The sequence below is a fragment of the Vombatus ursinus genome, unplaced genomic scaffold (genome assembly GCF_900497805.2).
Source record: "Vombatus ursinus unplaced genomic scaffold, bare-nosed wombat genome assembly UNPS02014772.1, whole genome shotgun sequence".
NCBI classification, from domain to species: Eukaryota; Metazoa; Chordata; class Mammalia; order Diprotodontia; family Vombatidae; genus Vombatus; species Vombatus ursinus.
This window is the reverse complement of record NW_020954550.1, coordinates 4,472,958-4,485,186: the sequence shown is the minus strand read 5'-3', so window position 1 is coordinate 4,485,186 and position 12,229 is coordinate 4,472,958. Positions and strand designations below refer to the sequence as shown.

General features: G+C 38.3%; 1 protein-coding gene and 1 pseudogene across 1 annotated transcript in view; one reads left to right on the top strand and one right to left on the bottom strand.

Moving 5' to 3' along the window:
- Positions 1-12,229, top strand: part of DMGDH (dimethylglycine dehydrogenase) — a 102,567-nt gene that overhangs the window by 23,633 nt on the left and 66,705 nt on the right. The window contains exons 5-6 of the mRNA XM_027863615.1: positions 715-919; positions 11,485-11,733. Coding sequence (XP_027719416.1) covers positions 715-919; positions 11,485-11,733 — 454 coding nt within the window. The remainder of the gene's footprint in view (positions 1-714; positions 920-11,484; positions 11,734-12,229) is intronic.
- LOC114044059 lies at positions 1,776-2,052 on the bottom strand (annotated as a pseudogene).

The following is a 12,229-nucleotide window of genomic DNA, read 5'->3' as shown; positions in this document are numbered from 1 at the left end:
TGAATTCAAAATATAATTTAGTTCTCAGTACTGCTTTAGCTTTGAAGTAATGTTTTGTCAAAGTGTACATTTTTCTGTACCTTGCTAACTTTCCAGTTTATGAAAAACATTAAACAGCTAGATAAAGATTATTATTTACTAAGAAAATGAAAACCACGGGAAAGCCTTTGAAAAGGCCTCTTTGCTGAAATTTTTATTTACATGTTGCATGTGCCTCAATTACATAAGAGAAAAGCACCCTGGGAATAGTCTATACCATGACTCATGATGAAAAATGCTATCTACCTTCAGAGAAAGAAGTGATGGAGTCTGAATGCAGACTGAAGCATGCTATTTGTCACTTTCTGTAATTTTTTGTAGTTTTTTTTTCCCTTTAGGTCTGTGTCTTCTTTCACAGTATGGCTAATATGATAATATGTTTTGCATGATTGAATATGTATAACATATATCAAACTGCTTACTGCCTCAGGAAGGGGGGAGGGAGGGAGGGAGAGAGAAAATTTGGAACTCAAGTTTAAAAAAAAACAATGTTAAAAATTGCCTTTACATGTGATTAGGGAAAAAATAAAATGATATTTTAAAAAATTTTAAAGTCTATACCATACTAAGTGGTGCATTAGGTTTCAAAAATCTGATTTTATTCATATGTGGAGATGAAATATCCCTAGCAGAAAAACTCTGCATTTGGTTGAATTCATCTTGTAATCCATTTAGGTTTTAGCTGGACTTTATAATCCTGGAGATGGTCACATAGATCCTTATTCTCTCACTATGGCGCTGGCTGCTGGGGCCTGGAAGTATGGTGCTCTACTAAAATTTCCTGCTCCAGTGACTAATCTAAAACCCAGATCAGATGGGGCATGGGACATTGAAACCCCACAGGGATCTATTCGTGCTAATAGAATTGTGAATGCCACAGGTAAGCATCATTCAATATTGGTACATGTTTTGAAACCACTCCTTTAAAGTATGTAGTTTTACATTGAATTTGGTTCAATTCAATTTGATAGGCAATTAATAAGCACTTAGTACGCTCAAGGCACTGTGCTGAGTTGTGAGACTGCAAAGACAAATATAGAATAGTTCATCTCCTAAAGGAGGCTGTGTTCTGCTAGTTGCTTATATTTGATCACATGTTGTGAAACGTGAAGAAACATTCCTAAAAGAACATTTTTCATTGCTAGTATGGGAAACCGCTGTATATTTAATCATCCAAGCCTAAGATGTTGGCATGTTCTTCCATGCTCTTTTCTCTTTGTTGCCTTGTTATTCTTCTCTCATTTAAAAAAACAAAAGAATTTTTTGGGAAGCATTTGTTTTCTCTCCCCCTCCACCCAGCAACTGAACAAAAACAAACACTCTTACCAAATATGTATCATCCACCATAACTAATGCCCCCATGTCAAAAAATGTATGTCTCATTTTGCATTAAAGTCCTTCACTTCTCATGCAGAAAGTGATTAACATACTTCATCTTTGGTTCTCTAAAATAATGGCTTGTCATTGCATTGATCAGGGTTCTTAAGTCTTTCAAAGTTGTCTTTTTTTTAAGGATGTCATTTTAGAAATTGTTCTGGTTCTACTCACTTTACTCTTCATCGGTTTGCAGAGGTCTTCCCAGTTTCCTCTGTAACTCTGTATTTCATCATGTCTTATTTTACATTAACATTTCATTACATTCACATATCATCATATTTTTTTCACCAGCATTGCAGTTATTAGACTTTTGAAAAGGGAAGAGAGGTGCTGATTTGGGGGATGGGGTGTTGCTACCCCTATTGGTAATAAAGCTCTAGGTTTATTCCATCGTGGATCTCATAGTCCCTCAGAGTCACGTGGTCCTTGAAGATTGTGTACCATTGCTTTAGAACAATCATGTTTCCAGCTGGTGCCTGTATGAGCCGCAATCACTTTCTTCAGGTCTCCTACTGAGTTGTCAGTGCTGCGCTTCACGCGGACCTTCTTGCCCAGTCCGTCCTAACACACAACCTCGACTATGACTCCAGGACTCCCTCCGCCCCTAACCGCCGTAGCTCCTGCCTCACGGTGCATGATCATCATATTTTTTTAGCCGTTTCCCAACAGGTGGGCACTCTCTTAGATTCCAGTTTCTGACTGCTATAAAAAAAGCTACTATCAATATAGTTGTACACATGAGTCCTTTTCTTCTTTCTTTTATCTCTTCGGAAGTATATGCCTAGTAGTGGTATTGCTGATTTAAAGTGTAAGACCACAATATTTTTTGCTTTATCATTTCTCTTCTTCCATTCGGACGCCTGCTACTTCCTCTTTGTCCTTTGACTAAATCCTATCACCTAACCCAATGGTGTCAAACTCAGATAGAAACGAATCCCTTCCAGAGGCATATTGACTTAGAAAATCACAAATTGGAATTATTTATGTTGTATTGTATCTTTATACTGTTAAACATTTTTCAATTACATGTTAATTTAACTCCAGCAGTCTATGGGCCAAGAATGTGACACCTCTGATTCTAAATTCAATAGCTCTACTTTTTATTTTCTTTCTGTTTTTTATTAGTGCAGTTGGTGATTTCTATTTTCTAGCCCTATCCTTTCTTACTAGTTCAAATTTCAGTTCAATGGTAGTCTTAGTCTTTCTCTTTTAGAATGTGCTTAGACACGCTCCATAATCTCTTCTCCAGACATTAGAACTGATCTGGTATTATGTTAGAAAATTTTCAACTTGGTAGTTGAGAAAATAATTGTCTTGACATAGCTATAAAAGCTATCTTGTGAGACAACAATGTCTCGTGAGAATACGTATACAGGCTGTTTTAGAATCACAGGATATAAAGTTGGAAGGGACAACAGAGATCATTAAGTTTAACCCTCTTCTTTTACAGATGAGGAAACTGGAGTCCAGAGGAACGTGAGGGACTAAGTATCAGAAATGGGATTTGAACCCAAGTCTTTAAAACCATATCTAGAGCTCTTTCTAGTTTATCATATCGGTATAATTATTTTCCCAGCAAACTATGTGTATAAATTACATTGTAACACGATAATGAAATATAACTAAGTAAAAATTACAAGAAGCACATAATAATGCTTTTTTAGCTTGCATTTGCTTTGCATGTTTGTGATATATACTTTATATATCTATGTGTTATCTTCACCATTAGAATGTAAGTTCCATGCTTGGCATGGTGGTACATGTCTGTAATTCCTACTACTGGGGAGGCTAGTAATTCACTTGAGCTCAAGGGCTAAGTCAATGGGAAGCTGGACTAAGTTGAACATTAATATGGTAAGCATTAATATGGTGAACTTTAATATGGAGTGGAGTGGCTGAAGGGGGGCAGGATGCCTAAGTTAGCAACAGAGCAGGTCAAAGCTTCCATAATGATCAGCAGTGAAGTCAATGTGATTTAATGAATAGATATTAAAAACTCTTCAGAAAGATTTTCCTTCAGACATTTTAGGTTCTAAATACCCTCTGGAGATCTTGGGAGTTGTTTTAAATCTCTACACTTAGGTCAAGGTTGGAGAAAACATTCCTATTTTTTTTTAAATAGCTAAGAGTGTCCTTTGAATCCTCTTTTCACTTATGGCATTGTGAAATCAATATTTGATATATTCATGTTATATGTCATTGGGTAACAAAGTCCCAAAGACCTAGGGACTTATATTAAATACCTTACTGATTGATAAAATATTAGAGCTGAGAAGGACTTAAGACCTGAAGTTCTCAATCAAATTTTGCTCATGTTACAATATTCTGTGCTGTGAAGAATCACGGTACACTGAACATTTAAGTTAGCAACACTATGAGAGGCTCGAGCATGCCCAATTTCCCTTTAATAAGAGTTCATTTCTTAACAATTTTAAGGTCTGACACATTAGATGTTGATATATGTATGTAATAGGTAAATTTTGTTTATTTCATGGCTAACATATTTAACCTACTTTATATGCTGGTTAAGTAAATTTATATTATATCTATATTTATAATCCATATATATTATTGTATATGTTTATATATATATATATATATAATTTATATAGCATAATATCCCAAAGTTCTTGCCATACCTGCCAAAACTTGCAGCATAATAGTGGACAGTGGCATACTCTTTCAGAGCCATTATCTTGATGAAGTCTCTTCAAATGAGAAAACTTATACAACATATAAGCACTATATGTGTAACAGGGTTACTGTGGCAAGGTAACTCCATATGTGGCAAAAGATATAATAAATAAAGAAAAGGCCAGGGGACATGGGAATAGATGCATCTACTGCTCTTATTGTAGACTTCATTTTTTGTTCCCAACGTCTATCCCTCAAATAACGATACACATAAGCATACTCATTTTTTTTAATCTAGCTATGGGATAAATCATAATAAGACGGGGCAGACTGAAAGTGAAAGACAGAGTAGGAAGAGATCAGCAAAGTGGACACAAAACTATCCTTATTTGCTGATACCATGATGTTTTACTTAGAAATCCAAGGGAATTGGCAAAGATTTAGACAATTAATAGCTTTGCTGAAATTGCAGGCTAAAAAATAAACCCACAGATTCAATAAAATTTCCATGTAATAATAACAAAATATAGAAGACAGTGATGGTAAGAGAAGTCCCATTCAAAATAACTACAAAAATCCAGAAAATATTTAGAAATTAATCTACAAAAGGACACTCCATACTTACATAGATTTAATTACAAAAAATATCCTTAAAGAAATAAATAGCAACTTAAATAGCTGGAGACTATTCAGTGCTCATGGCTGGGCCATGCCAATAAAATAAAAATGATAACACTATCAAAGTTAATTTACAGATTTAATGCTATATAAATAAGACTACCAAAGGGATACTTACAGACCTAGATTAAATAATAGCAAAATTAATTGCCTAAAGATCTATGTTATCGAGGGAAATATTGAAAAAAAAATGTAGGAAAAAAAGGAGGGGAAGATGTCTAGCCTTCCAATCTATTATAAAGCAGCAATCAACAAAACCATTTGGTACTGGTTAAAAATTAGAATAGTAGATCAGTGAAACAGATTACAGAAGAAAGGTTCAGAAATAATTAAACTCAATAACCCAGCATTCAAGAAACCCCCAAACATAAATTACCTAAGAAATAGCTCCATATGTGATAAGAACTGCTGGGAAAACTGGATAGCAGTCTGGAAGAAATTTGGCTTACATTAACATTTCAAACCATAGTCTACAGTAAATTTAAAATGGATAGGTGACCTGAATATTAGAAATTACACTATAAAAAATTTGAAGAGAAGGTAAATTATATACTTTTCACAGCTATGAACAGATGGTAAATTCTTCCCTGAACAAAGAATACAGGCAGTTACAAAAGATGAAATAGATAATTTTGATTACCTGAAATCAAAAAGCTTTTGCAAAAACAAAATCAATGTATTCAGGATAAGAAGGGAAGTTGGCTAATGGAAGAAAAAAGTCTTTGGATAGAATACATTGATAAAGATTTAATATCCAAGATATCAAGCTAGATAATTAATAGAAATATAAAGGACCAAAAATCATTCCCCATAATTAAAGGATCTGAACAAAAAGTTCTCAAAAGAATTGAAAACTATTACTAACTATATGAAAGAATGCTTTAAATCCTGAATAATGAGAGAAATTCAAATCAAAACAACCCTGAGGTTTCACTTTATATCTAGCAAATGGGCAAAGATGATAAAAGACAGGAATAGAAAAAAAAGCAAAAGTAAGTTCTGAGATGTCAATAGCTTTACCAAACTGTTATAGTTTAAGATGTTACTTAATAGCTGTGTGACGCTGGACAAATCACTTAACATCTGTCTGTCTCAGTTTCTTTATCTATAAAATGGGGATCACAATAACACTTACTTCACAGAGTTGTTGTGAGAGTCAAATGAGATCATATTTGTAAAACACTCAGCACACATAGGATATGCTTAATAAATGTCTATGTCCTTTCCTTCTCTTGCTCTCTTGCCATCTTCACTCAACAACCTTCTCTTCTTTGAGGGCTACTACATTTGTCTGTTTAACCTAGTTCAATTCCTTATCACAGTCAACTATCAGATTTCTGGTCATTCTTTCTCCTTTCTCAAGGTACTTGAATAAAAATCCTCTCAACTTCAACACCTGGATATAATTTTGGAGACTTTGATATTCTGATTGTTGTCCCCTTTGACATCCCTGATCATGAACCTCAACTTCTATTGCCTAAATCTTCATTCTGCTTCAACTCTGTCGAGATTACTACATTATAGATATCCTCTCCTGTAACTATGATCCTACATCCTGGGATTATTCTTGCTACCTTCTATACTTCCATCTTTTCCCTTCCTTATTCCTCCTAAATGTATTCTTTATTCTCATGGTGACCTCTAGCCCCTATAATACCCTTGGTCATTCTCCCAGACTGTCCCACAGACTTGGAATGCACCTCTGCTTCATTTACTTCTCTAAGAATACCTAGCTTTAAGACTCGACTTGGATACTATATCCTTCCTGATCCCTTTAGTTATTAGTTCTCTCTTCCTCCACAAATTGTTTTCTATTGCATCTACTGAGCAAGATTTGGTAGAGAAAGGTTGGAGGGAGAGGGGTAAGACTGGTTTCATGCATGGTGTGTGGAGTAAAGAATGTACAAACTACTGGGGAAATCAGGAAAGGCTTCATGTTTAAGCTGAGTTTTGAAGGAAATTAGGGATTCTATGATACTGTGGATAATATAGGGAGAGGGCTTTGCAGATCTTAAAGTGCTATATTAATATCAGTTCAGTACTTCAGTGGATCTGAGATCTCAGGTAAGTTCTACCTCAGATCATTCAGGCTGCAACCAGCCACATTGCATCCGGTGCAGCCACTGAGCACAATCTCCTGTAAACCCTTTGCATAGAGTCCACCTTGTGGTAATGACAATAATAGCTTACATTTCTATGCCATCATACATCGGACAAAGCACTTTCCTCACAATGACCCTGTGAAGACAGGCACCACCTCATTCTTCTTATTATTATCCTCATTTGAGAGATGAGGAAACACAGATAGCGTCAGAACAAGGACCTGAACCTAGGTCTCCGGGGCTTTTCCTGTTTTATTCCATTCTGCCATGCTGTATGACAAGGTGGACATCATAAATGGTGAATATTTTCCATACGATCCCTTCCAAATAGTCTTGTTGTCTCCTTGTGAAACTTTCTTAGGTATTTTTTTAACTTATTTAGTCAGAGGCATGCTTGGCTTCTATTCATGTGGAGCTCAGTGTTCAACCAAAAGAACTACTCAACTTTAGCTGACACTCTGGGTCAAAGGTATGAGAATGGAGCCACTGTTGAGTTCATGACAAGCCCAGCGGGAGCAGGGAGCTCTTCAGCTAACCTTCACCCTTTGTTTTAACCTCATTTTTGCAGATCTCCACCAATAGCTTTGGTGCCAACAATTCTTAGGACTTTTGTTTATTGGAGTGTTATCTCTCTCTCTCTCTCTCTCTCTCTCTCTTCCTGTATCTCTTCTCTCTCTCCTCTCTTCTCTTCTCTTTTCTCTCTCTTTCTCTGTCTCTATCTCTCTGTCTCTGTCTATTTCCTTTCCCTCCCCTCTTTCTCTCTCTTTCTAGAGCATAATCAACATCTTTCCTTTCTATCTAATATGCACTGAAATAACCAGTTCAAACCAGCTTTTTCTGACTACTTGACTCATGCATGCCCCCTTTAGCCCAAGGCGATAACTGCCTCTAAATCCAGTCCTCTCTTCATTCTATCACTCCATTATTTACTATCCATGACAATTGTGTAGACATTTTTCTTCCACTGACATATTACAGATTAATTCTTATATATACTGGCCTGTCGCTTCCTCAGTTTCCTCAACTTCCATTATTGAGAGGCAGTTTAACATAGTAGAAAGAGTACTGGCCTTGAAGTCACAAGGGCCACCTCTGATACATACTACCTGTGTGATCCCAGGCAAATCACAACCTCTCAGTGCTCAGAGCACTAAGTCTATAATTTGCAGAAAAGGCTCCAACCTTCATCAGTAGATTTCCTCACCTGGGAGTTCATCAATGAAATCGTAGGTCTAGTTCCTAGTCCTATATCATTCCACCCCAGCTGCACATAGGAATGATCATGCCTCATCCACAAGAGTGCCACTTCCAAGAATGCTGCTATTCTTCCGTTGATCATAATCTCCTATATGGGGGCAGCTAGGTGGCACAATGGATAGAATGCCAGGCCTGGAGTCAAGAAGACTCATCTTCCTGAGTTCAAATCCAGCCTCAGACGTGTACTAGCTGTGTGACCCTGGCCAAGTCACTTAACCCTGTTTGCCTCAGTTTCCTCATCTGTAAAATGAGCTGGAGAAGGAGATGGCAAACCCCTCCAGTATATCTTTGCCAAGAAAATCCCAAATGGGGACACAAAAAGTCAAACATGACTGAAAAAAACTGAACAACAAAAAAAAATCTCTAATTTCATCTCTCACTATGCCTTACTCCTCTTAAAACTATTCATCATCCTCACCATAAGCTCTAGTCCCTCCATCGCTCTGCGCCTTCCAGGCCATCCTTCTGGCTCTAGTTACATTCTCCTCTTTCTCAGTCTTTGCCCATTAGCCAATCAATGCAACTCTATCCTGCCTTCTGCTTCTGAATCTCTTGTGAAACCCCAGCCTTGGATTACTCCCACCATCTGCCCCTTTTGCTTCTGTTCACGTGCTGCTAAAAAGAATCGGGAGAAAACAGACAATTGTATCGATGGAATCCATTATACTCATTATTATTATATTTTTTTTGGTGAGGCATTTGGGGTTAAGTGACTTGCCCAGAGTCACACGGCTAGTAAGTGTTATATGTCTGAGGCTGGATTTGAACTCAGGTCTTCCTGACTCCAGGGCCAGTGCTCTATCCACTGCTCCACCTAGCTGCCTCAGATGGGATCCATTATAGATTTTAATAATCTAATCTCAACTGGGCCCTCACTGCAGGAAAGCAAGCCTTTCATTCCTCCCTAATGGATTCTCTAACCCAGTTATTCCAAAATTTTTCTCCTCTCCTCAAGTATCCCTCCCATCTCTCAGCTGGGGATCTTGACTCATACTTGACTAAGAACATCAAGGCCATTTGCTGTGAACTTCCTCTTCTTCCCTCTTTTATCACAACGTTTTCATCCTCCCAGCCACCACTCTTGTCTAGTCCATCAGCACTTCCTCCATGAACTATTGCAGTTGGCTTCTAATTGGCCTTCTTGACCCATAATTCTGACCTAATTGTAGTTCTGACAAGGTCGTCTCTGTTTTCTCAATAAACTCCAGTAGCTCCCTATTACCTGTAGAATAAAACATAAAATCCTCTGGCATTTAAAGATCTTCGTCACCTGGCCCCTTCCCATCTTTCCAGTCTCTTCATGTGCTCTGTGGCCTAGCCATACTGGCCTACTTTCTGCTCCTCCCTGCTCCATCTACTTTCTCTGTGGTTTTTTTTTTGTTGTTGTTGTTGTTTTGGCTGTCTCCTATTCCCACAAAGCGTTCCTTTCTCAAATCTGTTAGAATCTCTGGTTTCCTTCAAAATTTGCTCAAATGTCACTTTCTGTACAAGGTCTTTCCCTTTTCCCTCAGTTACTGGTGTTTTCCATACCAACATTACCTTGTCTCTGATTTGTTTGTTTGTTTGGGGTGGAATATGTTGGTGGTTCTGGGAGGAACCAGCTAATGAGAGGGAACGGCTATAGGGGAGGAGCATACTTCCAGTGTGTGAAGTCCAGGGATAGAGTGAGCTTCCACGGTAGAGGAGGCGGCATGCAGCCTATAGAGGGGTGTGGCTAGAATCCAAACCATTAGAAGATGGTAAGATGATTCATGGGGATGGTGGTTGACCTAGGGAGGAATGGAGCCAGTTATGCCATGTTGGCAAAGCTCCATTCGCCCACATTTGTTATGGTACTGCAAAAGAACTATTATTTCATGACTATTGCAGAAACTGACCAAGGGTCACTAATATAACTCTGTCATTCAGAAATAAAAGAACAGAAAGCCACAGCCATGGTATTAGGATGCCCAAGCAAGACTAGATTGTGACATGTAATAGGCACACATTGAACTTCCCATTTTCCTCTTAAACAGAGGCACTGTGTCTTATTTTGGGATCCACAGTCTAAGAGACTAGGGCTCCTAGGATTGAGACCTGAAAGGGATTTTACAAAGATCAACAACATGGAATAATGGAAAGAGGGCTGACCTTGAGATTAGGAAAGGGCTCAGTTCAAATCCTGCCTCTGACATTTACTAGTTATGTGTCCATGAGCCAATCATTTAACCCCTTTGAACCTCAGTTTCCTCATCTATAAAATGGGGGCAATAATATTGGTGTTATCTATCTCACTGGATTTCTCTGGGGGGTGCAAATCAGTCAATCAATAAACATTTATTAAGCATCTACTATGTGCCAAACATTGAGCTGAGTGCTGGGGATACAAAAAAGAGGCAAATAACAGTGAAAAAGACAAAATTCAGAGCAGTAAGTGGGGTTCTTTAGTCATCTGATGAACTTTCATAAATTATTATGAGGAAAAAAGCCCACATCCATGCTAGCTAGTAATCTCTGTTGGTTGGAGATTCATCATTACAGTAGGACATAAGCAGCCTTTCTGCTGTTTTGGCATCCGAAACACCATCCTACATCCTTTGCATTCTTAAAACAAAGGGCCTTAGTAACCAAGACTTAATCAATAACATGATCATATTTTAAATTTATTTTTATTCTGGTCTTACCAAATACCAAATGAAATGGGAGTTTCCATGGAGATAGCAGAACATTAAGGCTTTGGGGATACCTTGTATATGCAGGAGGTGACATTTCATTCTTCCTCCAAGAGCACATAGCAGTATGCAGACAGTAGGCACTAGATAAAAGCTTGTTGAATGAAGAGTGCAGAGAGAGTTCATCCTGGCCAACATGTACATACTACTTTCCATGCATCGTCTCATCTGATCTTCACCCTCACATTGAGGGCAGGTCACATTGGCATCATCATCCATGTTTTATACCATCATAGATTTAGAATTGGAAGGAATCTTAAAGGCCCTTGAGTCCAATCCTCTCATTTTATACATAAGGAAAATGAAGCTGAGTGACTTGCCCAGGGTCATGCAGCTATGAGGTAACAGAACTGGTATTCGAACCCAGCTCTTCCTGACTTCAATTCCACCACCCTATCCACCATGCCATGCTACTTCTAGATAAAGTTGAGGATCAGAGAGGTTAAGTAATCTGCCCTGGGTCACACAGCCAGTTCTTATTGGGGAGGGGAGGATTGCAGATTAGAACCGTGGTCTGTCCTTCGTTTAGGGTCATCTTCCCATTATGAAAGAGGGGAAAGTGTTTTGTACTCTGCTAGATGCATAAGCAATTCTGTCCAATACTTTTCTTTTTAATCAAATCACTTTATGGAATAAGCGCCATATTGTTATGCTTATGTTAAAATACTCAATTATTATTCATTTAGGATTTTGGGCTCGTGAAGTTGGCAAAATGATTGGACTAGAACATCCTCTCATTCCGGTTCATCATCAGTATCTTGTCACAGCAACCATACCTGAAGTGAAAGCTTTAAAAAAAGAACTAGCAGTTCTTCGAGACCTGGAAGGATCGTACTATGTGCGACAGGAACGAGACGGGCTTTTATTTGGTCCATATGAAAATCAGGAGAAAATGAAGGTCCAAGATTCCTGGGTGACCAACGGAGTCCCACCAGGTCAAGTCATTAACTGACACGTCCGTCCATTCACAGAGATTTTGAAGTCACAAAATTCCCCAAATACTGGCAATCATAAACCTGGGAAGCAAGGAGAGTTAGATGCTATTCTGAGGTCCAATGCCCCTTTTGAAAAGAACCCAAGAGGGATGTAAGAAAGAATGTGCACTTGCCCTCTCTCCTGTCTGATATTGGACTCTTCCTATCAACCCCTCCTTCCTTTTGCCTTACTTGGCCTTATCTTTCCTCTTTCTGCTCCCTCCTTCCCACATACCCTTATGCCATTCGCTCTCTCCCTACCCTACATGTTTGAAAGCCAATACCAACTCATTTTAAGAGATAATAATGGTAGGGGCAGCTAGGTGGCGCAGTGGATAGAGCACCAGCCCTGAAGTCAGGAGGACCTGATTTCAAATCTGACCTCAAACCAAACACTTGACACTAGCTGTGTGACCCTGGGCAAGTCACTTAACCCCAATTGCCTAAAAAAAAAAAA